Raw genomic sequence first — 19065 nt, 5'->3', positions numbered from 1 at the left:
GCTAACAAAAACACAACGATTCTTAATATCGGGTGATTACACTAAAGAAAACATACTTATTAATATTATATTCACATTTAAATTTAAACTTTCCTCTCAAAATGTCAGATTTTTTTTTTTTCTGTTACCGCGTTTTAAAAAGTTGCTCAGCTTCTACTTGTTCTGCGCTTGTGTCTGATGCTACATGTTTGAAGCGACAAGTTGCTTAAAGCAGTTATTGAAAGCTTCGGAGTTTTAAGACTCGGGTACTAAACAGTGACGATCCTCGTCTCCACATCACCACCACCACAGAGACCCAGAGGTCTGGGGAGACCCCGATCCGGCCGAGGTGGCTCTACGACAGCCAGCAGCTGACATGAAGCATCCTGACAGGTACAAGACCTTCACAACACACACTACAGCAGCCTGTACAGCTAACCAGGCCTCTGACTCTGACCTCAACGGAGACCGCAGAGCTCCTCTTGTCAGCCGATGGGGATATGGGATCAGGAGGAGGCGGCAGCGGCAGGCGGGACACCTGAAGGACGAAGACAGAGGAGACATTACAGTGAAGCAGACACCACAGCTGCTGGAGGAAACACAGAAAATGACAGGATGAGTGAAGCAGTGAGGAGAGTGGAATAATATCTATAAACTCTCGCATAAAAGCAGTGAGAACATAACCCGGAAGTGAACCAAGCAGGCTGCTTGTGTGGGCATTTGTTAAGATGGACACAGGTAAATGACAGGTTAACATGAGTGGGACAGGACTGATCCGAGGCCTGTACTACGAAGCGAGTTCAACATACCCAGGGTATCTTCTCGTTATCTGGCTTAACTAACCCTAACAACCGAGATCCCGCTAAGCGGGTCCTTCGACGCTGGTTATCAACTCAGTAAATCAACCCAGGGTTTCTCAATCTGGCTACGAGCGCATTTACATTACACACAACGGGGCGCTGTTTGCAGCATCTGAACAATCACAAACATGGACAAGTCTACTGTCAGCGGGGCGGCACATTTTACAAACCAAGAGAGAAATATCATATTAGACAAATATGAAGAATTTAAACACATAATCCAGAATAAAATTAACACAGTTGAAGCTGCCAAACGCAGGAAGGACAGCTGGCAAAAGAAAAAAAATGCCGATGTGCGAATGCATAAATTAACAGACTAACATCCATTTAGAGCACGATAGATCTGACTATAATTACTTTGTGTATTCCGTTAAATTAATATGTTGCTTATAGAATAGAAGACTAGAAGATACTTTATTCTCCCCTTTAGGGGAATTGTTGCACTTTTATCCTTCTTTCAGCTGCGTACCCGACGCCGCCGGTGTGAAACAGACTCGGCAGCAAATAAAAAATAAATATAAGAACATAATTCAAAACGGTAAGCAGGCTTACTTTCATATCTTATTATCACCCACAGCACACATAAAAGTACCGATAGCAAAAATGCAAGGCAATGCATGCAATCTGCGGGACTGTAAATGCACAACTCTGAAGTATTTATTAATAAGTCTGTTTCACACAGTCGGCGATTTGTTTTGCCAGCTGTCCTTCCTGCATTTGTCAGTTTAAACTGTGTTGCTTTTAGCCTGATTATGACTCTAACTTCTTCATCTTTTGTGTAATATTATCATACGATCTGCACACCGAGCTCTGATTGGTCAGCAGGCGGTGTTTTTATACGAGCTGATCTCTTATCTGGAACATTACCTGCTCTGGAGCTCGTTAGCTGTTCAGCATCAGTTACCATGGCGATCTACCTCGGTAAGAAGTGAACCAACGTCGTAGGACTGAAAACCCTGAAGGGTTAACCCTGAAGTTACCTCGCTAACCCCAAATCCTGCTTCATACTACAGGCTGTACTCATAGTATAGTATACTATGGCATAGTTCATCTGGAACGAAGCGAACATACAGAATATTCTAAATAAAGTCCACAAAAATAGTGACGTCTATAAAGTCATTTGAGATAAACTGGAGGAAAAGGGATTTGTGCGCAGTTAAAGTTAAAGTGTAAAAAAACTTCGACCCTGCTCCTTTGTAGACACTCCTCAACCAATAAAATGTTTTATTTGGTTCGCTTTAATTTGTGCACTGTGAAACTGAACCAAACTAAATAGAAAACAAACCAAAAGTATCAATGTCACTCTGATCTGGACTAGAAAAAAGGACTACGGCTTGTGAAAGAGCCATAAAAGTCAATCTTTGGACTAGACCTCAATTTTCAGATCCATTTTACAATCTAGTTTTTGAATAACCTGTACTTGTTTGACTGAATTTGTGAACCCTAAAAAAAAATTAAATTGCATGTGACGTGGTTACGTCTGAAAATGAACGGATGAGTAGTGTCAGCTGTGAATCTGAGGAATGTTAATGTAGTTAATGTAGTGATGCCTTCGGGTCAAACAGGAGAAGCATGTGTGATTCATAAGCAGGTAAACAGAGACTTGTCTGCAGGTAGAGTCGCTGTTGTTGTGTCTGTCTGACGCTGACGTAGAGTGAGACGCAGACGAAGATGAGTCATGTTCAATTTACAACTCATGCACAAGATCTCACGCTCTAACGGACTGGTTACAGCCTGCAGACAGTTCTACAAACACACACAATTTGTGATAACCCTCAATGACCCTAACCATTACATCACAAAATTAAATACATTTCTACCCCAATCCTTACCCTAACCGTAACTTTAAAGGGGACAGATCAGAAAACTTGTGATTCAACAAGCCGTTCAGATTTGGCTCCCCTTCCTTCGTCACATGCAGGCTTATTAGAATATATTTCTCCACACCTTGGTCGCTGTCACAAGCCAACACTGAGTCTGCTTTAATCGAACTCTGGTGTGGTTCGTTTGAGCGGTTGTGAACGCAGTAATCGTACCCTGATGGGGAACAAAACAACTGGTCCGAGGCCGCTTTTGTGACAGGTGGTTCTGGTCTTTTCGTCAGCCGGGAAGAGAAAGAACAATCAGACCTGTTGCTGGTGTGAGTTCATCTCAGTAGGAAACACACAGGCATCGTAGCTTCCTAGAGAGACGTCACTACAACACTTTTGTTGTCTTTCTAATTACGTATTTTCACAGTCTGATACTTCAACAGTTTTATAACAAATGACTTTCTTGTCTTACAAAATTATCTTTTAATTGACAAACATCATGTGTGTGATTCATGGCGCAATTCAAACGGGATAAAAAAATGATTTGTCTCTCGCCGTTAGATACAGTTTTTTCCGAAGTAAGGTCCCATAGTGGTCCACCGGAAGTGGCGGGACTTCGCCTCTCTATACACTGAGAAAGAGCCTATTTATATATGCAGACACACATAAGGTACATATAGATATATAAAAGTTCTCACATAAACGCGGGCGTCGTCTCCTGACAGCAGCAGGTTACAGGGGTGCAGCTTGTCCTTGTGAGCTGTGGGGGATTTGCCCACAGTGAAGCCAGAGGCCACGACCACATCCTGCACAAGATGAACAAAAAGAAGCAGAGAAATCAGGGATTAAAACTGAGAGCAAAAGCAGAGAGATAAATATACATCCTTCCCTCCCAGAGGGAGGACAGATTGATGTTGCATCCTTGGAGATGTTGAGGAAGACGTCACAACAAGTCGCCGATGATAAGCTGGTGTGAAAACGGAGATTGTCTTTTGTTAGGCGTGTCAGCTGCCCCCGAGACAGCTTTAAAGTCTGCGCTCCGGGCTGACAAAGGGACAGCAGATAGTCTAAATAATCATGTTACAGAGACACACCGCCTGACAAGACCTCTGTGATCTGCAGCCGAGTACAGCGGCTCGAGCTGTGATGACTTCCTGCCTTCAACGAGCTTTACGGCGCTTTGAGTTCCATCAAGATGCCGCTGTATGTGAGGGGGAACCAAAACCACTGCGAGATGCTGCTGACGGGAGGATTATCCCTGATGTGTTCACTGTCCCTGTCCAGGTCAAAACCAGACTCAGCGCTCTGTAAACAACATCCCATGTGACAGTATCGGAGTGGACTGGAAGTAAACGAGTCACTTTGTTTGTGAAGTTCAAGGGAGCTGCAGGAGGTGAACTGTCACAGCAGAGACTGATACAGGAAGGATGCACGGATTCTTTGAAGCAGGCCGTAAAGTTGTAATCCTTAAGATTCCAGTCCTGGTTGATGTGGTGACACACCCGTGGTTACAAACTCTAAAATATCATTAACAATACCTACTAAACAACATTTTTTTGTCATTGTTTGGCCAAATACATTCGTATAGGTGACGACCAGAACAATACGATGAACAAAACTTAAAACATCTATTTTGATTTCATGGTAACAGTTAAAAGTCCTGCATTCAAAATGTTACTTAAAGCCTACAGTAGTTCACACTAATAGACTTTCAAAGTGGTCGGATCGCTGTACTGTTCACACTACACAACTTAGTGTCTTGTAATTGGCTGTCTTTAAGTCGCTGTGGTTTTCACACTACATGACTGACCGGAGACAGGAGGTCACACACTACAAGATCTTTCACTAGGAGGAATCCCCGATGAGGTCAACAAACTACGTTTTTTTCACGAAAACACACGTGAGAAATACACGGTAGATGATGCGATACCATACGCTTGATGTTGTTGTTGTTGGCACATGCTCACAAAATGTTTTTTAGGGGTGTCACGATATCGATTCTAAATCGGAAATCGATCAAAATTGGCTTCCGATCTCGACCATCGAAATCAAAAGCAAGATCAACAGGTTTTTTTTAGGGGGGGGGGGGTTTTCTCCGCCCCCGCCCTCCTACATGTGTTGAAAAGAAAATACAGCTGTACTCAAGAGATGATTAAGTGGTTAAAACTATAAAACAGCACAAAATTCTAATTTACTAACCGTGTTCTAAACAGACACATAACATTTGCATTTTGGAACATAAAACAGTGAATATAAACTGCTCACTCCTGCACTCGAGACTAGGCAGGCATGATGGGAAACGCGGGCCGTTCCTGTTGTTACAATACTAAGGGCACTGCCTGCATGCGGCATTTTACTCATGCATGAATTGGCCTAGCGGCTAGCAGTTTTTAGTGGTTAGCAGTTAGGTGTTTATAGTTTCATATGATGCCAGTATCTTTACTTTAGCTTTAAAACTGAGCCCACTATAACCTAAAAATCTCGAGTTGCATTAATGTGTTAAAGAAATTAGTGGCGTTAACACGTAACGTGTTATTATCGCACTAACTTCGACAGCCCTAGTTGAATTATATTTTATATTAATAATCTGAATGTGCAAAGTAACTAATGTTGTCAAATAAATGTAGTAGAGTACAATATTTGCCTCTGGGATGTGGTGGAGTAGAAGTATAACGTAGCAGAAAATTAAAATAGTCAAGTAAAGTACAAAGCTGTAGTACAATACTTGAGTAAATGTACTCAGTTACTTCCCACCACTGGGTTTAGGTCTGGATAAACAGGATTCAGTTACTTCAAACCATCAGAAGCTTGACACAGCTCAGCGCACGCTTCTTCAAAACGCATCATATGTAAATGAATTCATCTCATCCTACAGAATGTAATCAACGAATCATACAATCAGTCTGCTTATTACCTAATTCAAATCACAGGCTTCATGATGCAGAAAAATACAATTTCCTCAGACACGCCTCCCAAATAGCCAAGCCTTGATTTTTAATGAAAATAACATAATGCAACCTCATCAGCATCACATGAATATTTATATTATAAAAAGGCTTTACAACTGTTGTTCATTCAACCCTCACAGGCTGTAAAGACCCAGCTTCAAGGGAGTAACTCCTCTCTGTTTGACAAAGACAACTGACATAAATCTGTTAAATATAATAAATCATGTTATTCCAAGCAGAGTGACGGATTTAAGGGGGAAAAGCAGAGCCAGTAAACTGTCTGTGCCAGATGTGTTAGCACTACAACAAGCTGAACAGCAACAATAAAAAGGCAGTTTATGAAACCAAAATACATCCAAGAAAAAAAAAAAAATCAAATTAAAATTCGCATTAAAACACAGCTTCTAAATGACACCATTAAAACCAGTTAATTTAGAGGAAAACAACCAGGAAAAGACGCTTGTTTGGTTGTTTGTCTCATGAATAATCAGAATTCATGGAGAGAAAATGTTTGAAAATGTAACAATTGTCAATTATGAGGGCTGTCAAAGGTAACGCGATAATGATGTGTTAACGCAAATTTGTTTTAACGCCACTAATTTCTCTAACGCATTAACGCAACTTGGGATTTTTAGGTTGTAGCGGGCTCAGTTTTAAAGCTAGAGTGAAGATACTAGAAAACCTAAGAAATCCATCGGTACGCTCCAAACTTAGTCAATAACAATTCAGTACCTGTGAGGGTTTCTGGACAATATTTGTCATTGTTTTGTGTTGTTAATTGATTTCCAATAATAAATAATTACATACATTTGCATTAAGCAGCATATTTTTTCCACTCCCATGTTGATAAGAGTATTAAATACTTGACAAATCTCCCTTTAATGTACATTTTGAACAGATAAAAAATGTGTGATTACTCACGATTAACTATGGACAATCATGTGGTTAAATATTTGAATCGATTACAACCCTAATAACTAATAAAGTTTTGAGAAGATATAAGTTAACATTTTGCTACGATGGTTGTTTCTTACAGCAGTTCTTATTCTTGGTGTCCCCAAGGACCCCAGTCGGTAGTCTTTGTACGTTAGATATGTTGGTAGGATGAGGGTTAACAAACAAACGAATAACTGATAATTCTGGCTTCTCTGCAAAGCATTATGGGACATCCAAATAATGTTGAGTTGTCAGTCACCCTGGCTTAAAGTGATGGGGGAGGCATGGGAAACTCGTGTTTCATTAATCTATATTGTAAGCGTTCCTGTGACGTGTTGGGTAACTGCAGCCGCTAATGTCAGTGTTATGGTTTTATAGTATTATTGGTGTGTACATTACTTGTTTTGTTGTTGTTTTATTGGGTAACTAATGGTTTTTGCATTGGTACTGTGCCCCAGATAGAAGTGATGAGTCGACGATGGGATGGAGGGCATTGGATGAGGGTGAAGGTGCAAACGAGGGAGGAGAGCAACAGGCAAGTAGAGGACATCTATACGAACTACAAGATTTGGATTTATATTCAGAAGAGTTTGAAATTAAAAAAAATGTTGTAATAACTTGAATGTCTGTTTGTTTAACTTTTCCCAATAAACATAAAGTTGAAAAAATAAAAAAATAAATAAAATGTTGGAGTTGTCTGTGAAGATAAAGACGAACAAACACACCAGCAGAATTTGTTAACACTCACGTGACTCAGAGGAGAGAAAAGGAAACAGAAAATAACTCCAACTGTAAATTAGATTTAGCTGCCAGACGCCGTCGTCATCATCATCTCCATCCACACTTTAACACCACAGCATGTCTGTGCACACTAAATATAGATTCATATAATACACCATTCATATTTCAGGGCTGAAAAATCTCCTACAGAGTTACTGTTATCTGTGGTACTTATAATGTGGTGGATATCTATTTTATATTATGAATATACTGTATTTCTGTCAATATCAATTTGCAGTGTAATGGTACTAACAACGCTTGTACTCATTTATTTCTTCGTGAGCTTTGTGACACCAAAGAACATAAATATACACGTCAGAAGCATTTGAGTGCTGCATAAACTTCTGTCTGTCACCAAAGTTTTATTTCCCCACGTGGGTCCTGGTGATGCAGGATGACAATCGTCAAAACTGTCCAATCAGTAAGTTTCCTGTCAGTCTGTACAACATCATGTTTACTCCTCTGTTTCCTTTGTAAAAAGTCAGTCTGAACAGGAACCGAACCAGAACTAAAATGCATCATGGGTCATTTTACCCCTTGGTCCGGACCAAATGAACCCAGCTACAGGTGTGAAAGCAGCCTAAACATCAGAACTTTGATGGCCGAGTGAACCTACCCCTTGATTGACAGCTTGATCGAAGTCCTTGGCCAGCGCTCCGAACAGGACGACGTTGATCGAGGCGTTTTGAGATGAGGCGTTTGGCGAGGGATCATCTTCTGCAAAACAGACGCAGGACATGATGAGGCGTTCAGGTGACGATCTCTGTCATGTATGACCGATACATACTGTATATGTAATGATGAGTTTATAAACATTAAGTCACAAAGAGACAGGGAACTCTGGATTGTTTAGGCTCACGAAAACTGTCCAATAAATCCAATCAACCCTATTATGCAATCAATCTACAGAAACTTACTTGACAACTATTTTGGTAATAAACTAATTGTTTACATTATTTATCAAGCAATAATGCAAACAATTCTCTAATTCCAGCTTCTCAATTGTGAGAGTTTTCTGATTTTCTTTGTCTTATGTGATAATAAACTGAATATCTTTGGGGGTCAGAATGATTGTCAGACAAAACAAAACAAAACTTGGGCCATAGGGAACTGTAATTAGTATTTTTTTTTACTATTTTCAGACATTTTATGGATCAAAAGATTAATTGATTGATCAAAAAAGAGAGATTAAAGAGATTGAGATTAAAGAAAATAATCGGTAGTTGTTACCCTAATCATGACGTGAGTCTTCTTTTAATCTGCATTAGGGCTCTCACTTTTTGTTCAAGAACAACAACAAAAACACTTCCTGTGCAGTTACGATTTCACGCCAATATACTCTACAGCACAAGACGAAATAGGCAATTCCGTTGACCATACAATACTAATTGACAGGAAAGAAAACTAGGTTTATCTTTCAGACGTAGTCTGTAAGTAATTCCAGTCCTATCTCCGGGACAGGAAAATCTTAGTCTCACTTAGCTAACAGAAGATCCAAGTGGACCAACATGATGTGTGTAGTCAGTTATCCGTCACGCCCCACAGTGTGTAAAGGCCTTTACCGATGTTATGTGGTGTTCGGGCATACACTGATTGCATTACTTGCCCACCGTCCCCACCATTGTATTGACCACGGTCATGGCCATGGTATGTACATAAATTGAGCTTCATCTTTTCTTGTAAAACGTCCAGTGTAATCTTTAACACTGGTGTCGTCACAAGTTTATTAACTGGGAAGATTTCCTCACCGTGGCATCCCTACTGATGGTGCCTCCAATGCCTCACTTGAGAGACAGATTAATAGAACAGTAAGGACGTTGTATTTTTAATAAGGCATCTGCAGTGTTTAATCCAAAACGTTTCCACACATTACTTTTCAGGTGGCTCAGTGTCATGCTCATCTGTTCAGCACTGCTCGCTAGTTTTCTCCATCTTGTGGTGACAGAGAACAACAACAGTCTACTTTACTGATGGGACAACAACAGACCAGAATGACGGTGGATTTTATGAATGCCACTACACACAAAAGAAACAGAAATAGGAGAAACACTGTCACGAAATAAACAAAACCCCACAATGCACCAGCAGGTCTAACATTGTACCAAAACTGACAGACTGTGTATAAACCAAACAATACAGGAGAGGTGGACCTGCTCATCCTGCAGCTGGGAGACACAGGCGGGGTGTCAGAGAGTTTAAATGAATAAAAGGGAGGATGTCCCCCCGCCACAATAAGAGCCTCAGCTCTCTGTGGCTCTTTAATCAGGCTGCTCAGAGATAAGAAGGCCACAGACGAGACAACAATGAGACACACTGGGCTCCGTCTGCTTCTACAATCCCGACCAGCTAAACAGCTTAACGCATACATAGTGTCCTGACAGAGCCACACTCGCACACAGCGAACCACCACACACCATCAACTCTGCAGTACTACAGTACGCAGCTTTGGGATCCGAGTTTTTGGTTTTACGGCACATTTACTTTCTGGTTCAGTCCCATTTTTCCAGCAGTACAAGCTCCGATAAACCTTCTGTACACAATCAAAGCTTTGTGAAGTTTTACATGGAGATTCTCATCGTTGACTGACGGCAATCTGTCTTCACGGTGCTGACCTTTGAGGGAACAGAGAGTATTGAACAGTATTTAAGCCGCGTTTCCACCAAGGCGTTCCTGGTAATTTTAGTCCCGTTTACTTTTCAAGGAACTAAAAGGTTCCTTCAGCCCATTGTAGTTGGCATTTCCACCGTGATCTAAAGACCTGCATAGATTAGGCAAATTAGTCCGCTGACGTATGACAAAGCAACATGACATGTGACGAGGGCTGTTGGTGGTCGTAGTGGTAAACACACTCTGCAGCCTGCAGTTCAGTGTGTTCTCCTGATTGAGCTAAAAAAAAACACACATTGAAAAAGAAATTGACCTCTCACTGCGACAACATTCACTGATGAATGAACTGAATGATTGAATTGTGGGGAATCTAACCAATCTAATGATATGTAGCATGTTCATATTGACTAGAGCTGTCAATTGATTAAAATAGTTAATCACGATTATTTGCAAATGAATCACATTTTTTTTATCTGTTCAAAATGTACCTTAAAGGGAGATTCATCAAGTATTTAATACTCTTATCAACATGGGAGTGGACAAATATGCTGCTTTATGCAAATGTATGTATATAGTTATTATTGGAAATCAATTAACAACACAAAACAATGACAAATATTGTATGCATTTAGCATACAAAATATGCTCAAATCATAACATGGTAAACTGCAGCCCAAAAGGCAACAACAGCTGTCAGTGTGTCAGTGTGCTAACTTGACTATGACTTGCTCCAAACTGCATGTGATTATCATAAAGTGAGCATGTCTGTAAAGGGGAGACTCGTGGGTACCCATAGAACCAATGTTAATTCACATATCTTGAGGTCAGAGGTCAAGGGACCCCTTTGAAAATGGCCATGCCAGTTTTTTCTCGTCAAAATTTAGCGCAAGTTCAGAGCATTATTTCGCTTCATTCACAACAGGCTAGTATGACTTGGTTGGTACCAGTGGATTCCTTTGCTTTTCTAGTTTCATATGATACCAGTATCTTCACTTTAGCTAAAACTGCACCCACTAAAACCTAAAAATTGCAAGTTGCATTAATGCTTTAAAGAAATTAGTGTCGTTAAAACAAATTTGCGTTGTTATTGCGCCAACTTTGACAGCCCTAATATTGACAAAAGTTACCCAGCGTCTCATTGAGACATGCATTTATTTGTCAAAACTTTAAGCCTTAATGTAATTTAAATGGGTGGGTTGTATAAAAATCCACACCCCGTACAGTTGTCATAAACGGGGAAATTAGCTATAGAGATCAAAACCGTTTTTGTGCCAGCCTACAAACTTGTTTATTTCTGTTGTAAAGTTGTGCATTTTAAAATGGGGTACGATGGGGATTGACTCACATTTGGAGCCTCAAGTGGTCATTAGAAGAACTGCAGTTTTTGGCACTTCCACGATGTTGCCGCTTGGTCAAAACGTGTAACCACACCCGGCGAGTAAAAGGGGCTCGGCTTTTAATTGAAGTTTTATGGTATATAGGTGTGAATTATGCCTCAATTTTAAAGTTACATCACAAAAATTACTAAACTAAAAAGCCACATTGTTCATTAACTACAGGCAATGAGTGTCAAATAAAGTCATTCTGCATTTCACAGACCACCAACAACTCCAATAAATAATGATGAATCATAAAAAATTTATTAATCTAACGCTAAAAAACCCCACAAAAGATGATGTCCTGCTGTGACTGACGGGTTGCTGGTTTGATTCCTTGTAGCAACAGTGCCCTTTAAAATACAACACCACTGAACTCACTTTTACACCTGAACCAGAAAACTGATTCATAACAAACAGAACGCAGCAGGCAGCTGCTTGGATCTAATTCAGGTACAAGCGGACAGCTGATACACACAGATGCTTGAGTGTTACCTTGGATGACAGTCTTCAGGATGAAGTTGTCAGATGCTAACGACACCAGCGGGCCTTTACCAACCACGTTCCCCTGGAGAAATTTGAAAAAAAATAACAACACTTAACTTAGAGACAAAGTGAAAAGCATTTAGGTCTCACTGAAGCCTGTCAGCTGATCAAAGACACGTCAGAAAAGTGAGCAACGCTGATGAGCGCCTCAGGGAAATGAGCTGCGAGACAGAAGGTGGATTATTCTGCTGCTTTGGTTTTTCATAGATATATTCCAGCAGCGCACGAATTAAGAACAAGAAAATAGCCTCGCGGAAAGAAAAGAAAGTGAACAGGTGGTGGCAGCTGACAGATAAACAGGAATGCAGAGAAAAACACATGGACATAAGTGTAGGAAAATACATGAAATGATTGAACTCTACAGAAGAGCTGTGATACCTGTGAAGAGCTGCACGAAACATCTTTCAGCTAATTTATTCATTAAAGTGTGCAAATTAGAATTGTAAGTGTTTTTATTTCCTTTCCTAATTAACTCTTGAACAAACATCCATAACAACAAAAACATTAAGGGCTTCAGTGCAAGCAAATAGGGATGCACCGATGCAACTTTTTCAGTCTCGATACCGATACCAGTATTTATATACACTCACCGGCCACTTTATTAGTTACACCTTGCTAGTACCGGGTGGTCTTCTGCTGCTGTAGCCCATCTGCTTCAAGGTTGGACGTGTTGTGCGTTCAGAGATGGTATTCTGCATACCTTGGTTGTAACGAGTGGTTATTTGAGTTACTGTTGCCTTTCTATCATCTCAAACCCCTCTGCCCATTCTCCTCTGACCTCTGACATCAACAAGGCATTTTCGTCCACACAACTGCCACTCACTGGATATTTTCTCTTGTTCGGACCATTCTCTGTAAACCCTAGAGATGGTTGTGCGTGAAAATCCCAGTAGATCAGCAGTTTTTGAAATACTCAGACCAGCCCGTCTGGCACCAACAACCATGCCACGTTCAAAGTCACTTAAATCCCCTTTCTTCCCCATTCTGATGCTCGGTTTGAACTTCAGCAGGTTGTCTTCACCACGTCTAGATGTCTAATTGCTTTGAGTTGCTGCCATGTGATTGGCTGATTAGCTATTTGTGTTAACAAGCAATTGAACAGGTGTGCCTAATAAAGTGGCCGGTGAGTAGATAGATAATATAACATAAATTAAGTGACTTGTTTTTTATTATTAAAATAATAAATAGTACACCAGAAACTTGGTAAAAAAAATCTTCAAAATTAAGAGGAATTAAAATTCAAGTGTAAACCTTTTTAATGTAACAACAAATTGGTCAAAAATTTAACAGGAATTAAAATTCCAGTATATAATGTATATGGTATATAAACATAGATCGACCCCATTGTCGCAGACACCCAATCCAGCTATTTGAGTCAGTATCGGCCCGATATCCGATCCGGTAGGGATGTGACGGTAAGGACATTTTTCCCCCCGGTTGATAAACTTGTGACAAAACCGGAGTTACCGATTACACCGGACAATTTACAAGAAAAGATGACGGTCAATATGCGTAACTCGCTTACTTTGAACTGTGTGTCTGACCTCTCCGATCCAGCGCTGCTGCTCCGCTGTACACCGGCCGTGACCGCTCCGTACTCCTCACTGTGATTACCTCATTAACGTTATGGTTCCCTGATAGCATTGGGTTTAAATCTGGAATACATAAGATCCGGTATCGGTGCATCCCTACAAGCAAAGCTCCGACTGTTTTGTATTTTCCTGGAAATTGCTGTTCTTTGTGGTACTATATTTCCAGGTTCATTCAAAGGAAGAAGCGCTACAGTACTGTAAGTGAGTTGTTGGGGATTTTGGTGTAAATTGGGTCGTACATCTCAGAACCAGGTCAGGATTCAGAGGCAGAGGAATCCACAGTGTGTGTTCAGGACTACAGACATCAGCTTCACAGCAGCTCTTTGACTTGTAGTTACTGGTACGGTGAGCAGCAGCGAGTGATGCAACAGGGGTGATGTGAGCTCTTTTCTTTTGTTCTAGTTAAAACAGCAGCGTTCTCAACGAGCTGTAACTGATCTATACACTTTCTGAGAAGACCTGTGAACGGTGCACTGCCGTGATCAACATGCACAAGATTCACTGCATCTCTGGGAGAATAAAAAGGTCTGCCCTTGGCAATATTCTGTAGAAGCACTCTTCTAGTTATGTTCCTTATATGTAGCTGGAGAGTTAGATCAGAGTTGATGGTAAAACACAGCATAGTGTAGTGTAGATACAGCAGTGGTGGAAGAAGCAGTCAGATCTTGTACTTAAGTAAGACTAGCAATAATCTGCTGTCTCTTACTCTGTCAAAAGTAGAATAATATAAATACAATATAGAACTTTTCCTCATGTCTAAAAACGATTAGACCTATGTTATATATACTGTATAGTTGAGTTGTGTACTTACATTATCCCAAATGTTTCCAACAATTTTCAAACCTGAAAAATCTGTAGTTTTAATCAATATTAACGGTGCGTTTCATTTTGTCTTCTGTAGATGTCGTCATATCCCCTCTGTGCATGCGTCAGCGTTGTGGTCATAAATTGCCTCCAGTTTTAAGCCACATTTTTACGATAAACTTTTTGGATTTTGTTCATTTTTAACTATATATATTTAACCAGATGAAGGATTTTAGTCGTTGGACGCCTGGATCTGAAGTTATCGAAGAAACAAGCTGAGCAAACATTAGCGGCAGCTCGGCTTGCATTGATTGAAAGACCCCTAGCAGCAGAATATAATATATTGAGCATTTAAGTAAAAGTACAAAAGTAACAAAGTAAAATTACTCATAATGCAGAATGGCCCATTTCAGAATAACGTTTATTATATTATCAGATTATAATTCCCCAAACCCCTCGGGAACAATACTTTTTTTTAATTTATCTTAATCTAGTATAATACATCATGATTTATTTGTTCTTTTCTGTATTATTAATCAGAATCTGCAAGTAACTTAAGTTATCAAATATTTGTAGTGGAGTAAAAAAGTAGCAGAAAATGGAAATACTCAAGTAAAGCACATCAAAATTGTACTTAAGTACAGTATTTGAGTAAATGTACTTAGTTACTTTCCATCACTCAGATACAGTTCCTATCTTGGAGACCTATTGTGTAACTGTGATTGTGGGCCTGCTGTAACAAACCTTGACTGTTTTGTTGGAGTAGTCGGTGCTGGTGCTGATGAGCGAGATGGAAATCCCGGTCAGGTGTGTTGGTACCTGGGCGTCTGGCCCCGCCCCCTCAAACAGCACACGCTGAGGCATGACGTCAAGGTGACCTGAGGGACATGAATCAAAAATTAAGTTCTATACCAACAAACTGGGTGAGTTTTGGTGTCAAAATGTTTCAATACGGTACAGACGGTACAGATGGTACAGACGGTACAGACGGTACAGCGCTACCAGCTGCACTTTCTCGCTCTCTTTTCTTCGACAGCGAGTTGACACACACACACTCCGCTGCAGTGCCCACATAGACCCGCCTCCTCTCACTTGTCTTCTAGTCACTTCCCTCATTCTCATTCGCTCCGGTTGAATATAATCGTTGCGGGTTGTCTTTATCATGTTACAGCTTTCAGTGTTTCCCATTAATTATGATAATCACATGCAGTTTGGGGCAAGTCATAGTCAAGTCAGCACACTGACACACTGACAGCTGTTGTTGCCTGTTGGGCTGCAGTTTGCCATGTTATGATTTGAGCATATTTTTTATGCTAGAAGCAGTACCTGTGAGGGTTTCTGGACAATATTTGTCATTGTTTTGTGTTGTTAATTGATTTCCAATAATAAATATATACATACATTTGCATAAAGCAGCATATTTGTCCACTCCCATGTTGATGAGAGTATTAAATACTTGATAAATCTCCCTTTAAGGTACATTTTGAACAGATAAAAATTAATTTGTGACTAATCGCGATTAACTATGGAAAATCATGTGATTAATCACAATTAAATATTTTAATCGATTGACAGCCCTAGTTTTTGATTAAACTGTTTACTAGAGCACACAACTGATTACAAAAGCACAAATTTCTTCATAGATCTAGCCTCTCAATTTTGCTCTCAAAGTGCACCAGATTGATGTATTTAACTTTAAAATGTACATCATTTTCTTCCGGAGGAGCATGCCCCCTAAAGTGTCCAAGATCCACCCACTACAGTCTCATTAAATCCTGTGGGAAACACTGGCCTTGTTTATATTTATCTTTTAATACAAATAAAAAAATGTTGTGCCCTCAATCGGGAGTACATTTTTCAAAAAGGGTATCAAATATCAATATTTTTAATATTGTATTGAGGTTAGAAATTCCAGTATCGTGATGACACCAGTCAGTTTGGGTTAGAGTTCAGTCTCTGGTTTGTAAATGATGATGTCACCAATGAATCATCAGTTCATGTTTATCTGGTTTGGACAGAAGTGAATGTCAGTGGTTTCAGGCTTCAAGCTGTCGTCCGTCTACAGGACACACAGCTGCTGACGGACACCGATCCAACCTGTGATCTCTGGTTTCAAGGTCTTCGGTTTCAAGTCCAGTCTGGCTGTCCTCCACCACAGACGACTCATTACCAGGATAAGCCCTGTGACAGGAAACACCAGATCCATGTCGACAGCACGGCGGGAGGGTTAAAGACTGCGAGGCGTTTCAGAGAGGAACCCAGAAAAGTGTTGGCCGCGTTCCCAGCAGGTAGCACGTTGCTTCCTGTCAGAGCTCGTTAGTTTGATTTCCGGCAGATTTGACCGGCGAGTCCCTCGGTGGTATCTCGTTGACCGAGGACGGCAGAGCGGGAACAGCCTGCGAGGTACAACGAGATGTTCACTCGGCCGTACAGTCAGCTGCTCGGTCAGGCAGAAAACCCAGCCAGGAAAAAAAATGAAATCAAATAAACCTCTCTGATTTACACCCCAGGGGAGGAGCCCGAGGCCTGAATTAGAGCACGATGAGTGATTCATTCATGAGTTCAGAGCTGCTCTGTGAGAAGTTGCCACGGACCATTTTTGGATCTGACCTACAGCTGCTACAAGTCACTCTGTCTGCCCCCAAAACATCCCAAACCTCACAGAGCTGCAGGTTCACTGACTCTCCTTCACCTGCAGCTCACCTGGCAGCTTTCAACAGCTTATACACTAAAACTAGTCTGTGATTTTTGCCTGTTTTTATGTGTGACAGTGACACCAGAATAGAGTGCTAGAGGAAAGCTCCTAAAACCCAGAAATGAGATAGCATTTTAACACGTCCGGTTCCTTCGTCAGGAAGTCAATGGGTTTTTAGTTAGATTAATAACGTCTGTGGTTAACATAGGCTGAAGAGATTTTAAAGTTTTGCTCTGCGCCTTCGTCCACGGCTATTGCCGGTGCAGAGGCATAAAAAAGACAAATTACCAATTCAAAAGATCCATTAACCTCAGAGCTAAGGGAATCCAGGTATTTTGCCAAAGGGGAAATCAGCTATCAGAACACAACCATAACCAAGATGGCATACTGTAATATACACCTATAGTATCATTAGACCCTGCAGGTGTCTGTGTCGAGTAACATCGAGGTTATCATTCAAAGAAACGTTGATTTACAGCGATGAAAATTACTTGTGGAGCCAGTGGCTCCTCCGACATGCCGCGACCTGCTGCCGACATGACAAGCACCCACCTGTGTGATAAAATCCTGACACCTGGCCCTTCAGGACCTTATCTACACATGCAGTGAGCTGGTTTGTTTATCAGCTTCAGGTACTGAGCTGTCCCTCCCACGTAGCAGCAACATATCAGAGACCACCAGTCGGCTGTAAACAGTCGGCTGATCCCCCCGCGGTGGGACAGCAGCTGATCCCTGCCAAATGTCGGCCGGGCCACCCCGAGCAGACGGCGGCCTTCCTGCTCCTCTGAGCGTCACCGAGACCCACCGCTCAGCTGCTGCGGGACACTCATTAGCTCAGAGGGTAACTCAAGTTCATCCCAACAACATCGTTCACGAGGAGGCTGAGAGCGACAGAGGATGGATCTCCAAACATGAGCCCTGTGCAGCAGCTAGGACTGCAAACTAGACGTGACTGTTGGGGTGGGAGGACGCTCGATGGTCGCACAGGCTGAAATATTCCACATCTGTTCCCCTCTGAAGACAGTGTGGCCTGCTGAAGTGCCACTGAGCATGACACAGAGTCCCTACCAGCCCGGTAAGTGTAAGTCACGTCTATTGATGGTTTGAAATGTCTTTCATACATCCATTTTACCACATTTTTTTGTATTGTATTAAAAAAACAAGCATTTGGGAAACGATAATGTCACCACCTAAATTTGTGCCGGCCTTTTGTTGCTTTGTGTAATGAGCATGCGCCTCAAACAACAACAACAAAAATGGCGAACTACCAGCGAGGCACGATGCTAAGCAGCAACTCCCATCTCGTCATCCATCAAAACATATGAACCAAATTTTACTTTTGGTTTCGGCTAGGAATGCACCGATACTGGATCGGATGTCGGTGACAATGGGGCCGATCCATTTAATTAAATTCTATGTTTATATACCATATACATTAGATACTGTAATTTTAATTCATGTTTACATTTTGACCAATTTGTTGCTGCATTAAAAGGTTTACACTTGTAACTTGTAACACTTGTTATAATTCCTGTTAAATTTGCCAAGTTGCCGGTGTACGATTTATGATTTTACTAATAAAGAACAAATAAATAAATGCATATATCTTTGTATTTATTGGTCACATTTTGTTTTACAAAGTTAGGAAAGCAGTGTTTAAGTCAAGCCTGATGTTTCCTTACACATGAATAAATGATCACAGTCACTTCCACACAGTGAAGCATACAGCTTATTGATGAAACACTGGTAATGGATCGGTACTCGGTATCGGCCAGTACCCAAAGCCCAGGTATCGCTATCGGGACTGAAAAAGCTGGATCGGTGCATCCCTAGTTTCACCACAGCCCCTTGGGTCGTGTGTGTGCCCGAAAGGTGTTGGATAAATAAAGGTGAAGAAATAGGCGTCAAATAACTATAAAAAAATAAATAATTAGTTACTATTGTTCGTGTTTTGAAGTTACTGCCGCCAAGGGAAAATAAGCTTGGAAAGTTGGGAATAATTTTTGTGTTCTTGTGTGGACTGAGATGTAGGAACCAACAGAGAATCGTCACCTGAATCTGCAGCTCCCAAACAGTACACTGTTCATGACTCTCTCCCACCATCCACTGAGAAACAAACTAAACTCCAAAC

The 19065-nt window shown here is 41.0% G+C and overlaps 1 protein-coding gene across 1 annotated transcript in view; it reads right to left on the bottom strand.

The window, feature by feature from the left end:
- Nucleotides 1-19065, bottom strand: part of pot1 (protection of telomeres 1 homolog) — a 67753-nt gene that overhangs the window by 35709 nt on the left and 12979 nt on the right. Inside the window, exons 2-6 of the mRNA XM_037768230.1 lie at nt 14984-15117; nt 11793-11865; nt 7931-8031; nt 3349-3456; nt 437-517 (exon numbers count right to left, since the gene is read on the bottom strand). Of these exons, the coding sequence (XP_037624158.1) occupies nt 437-517; nt 3349-3456; nt 7931-8031; nt 11793-11865; nt 14984-15103 (483 nt within the window). The 5' untranslated portion in view covers nt 15104-15117. The remainder of the gene's footprint in view (nt 1-436; nt 518-3348; nt 3457-7930; nt 8032-11792; nt 11866-14983; nt 15118-19065) is intronic.

The sequence above is a fragment of the Sebastes umbrosus genome, chromosome 4 (genome assembly GCF_015220745.1).
Source record: "Sebastes umbrosus isolate fSebUmb1 chromosome 4, fSebUmb1.pri, whole genome shotgun sequence".
In the NCBI taxonomy this organism is placed as follows: domain Eukaryota; kingdom Metazoa; phylum Chordata; class Actinopteri; order Perciformes; family Sebastidae; genus Sebastes; species Sebastes umbrosus.
The sequence above is the reverse complement of the archived record's forward strand: the minus strand, read 5'-3'. Positions and strand labels throughout refer to the sequence as shown.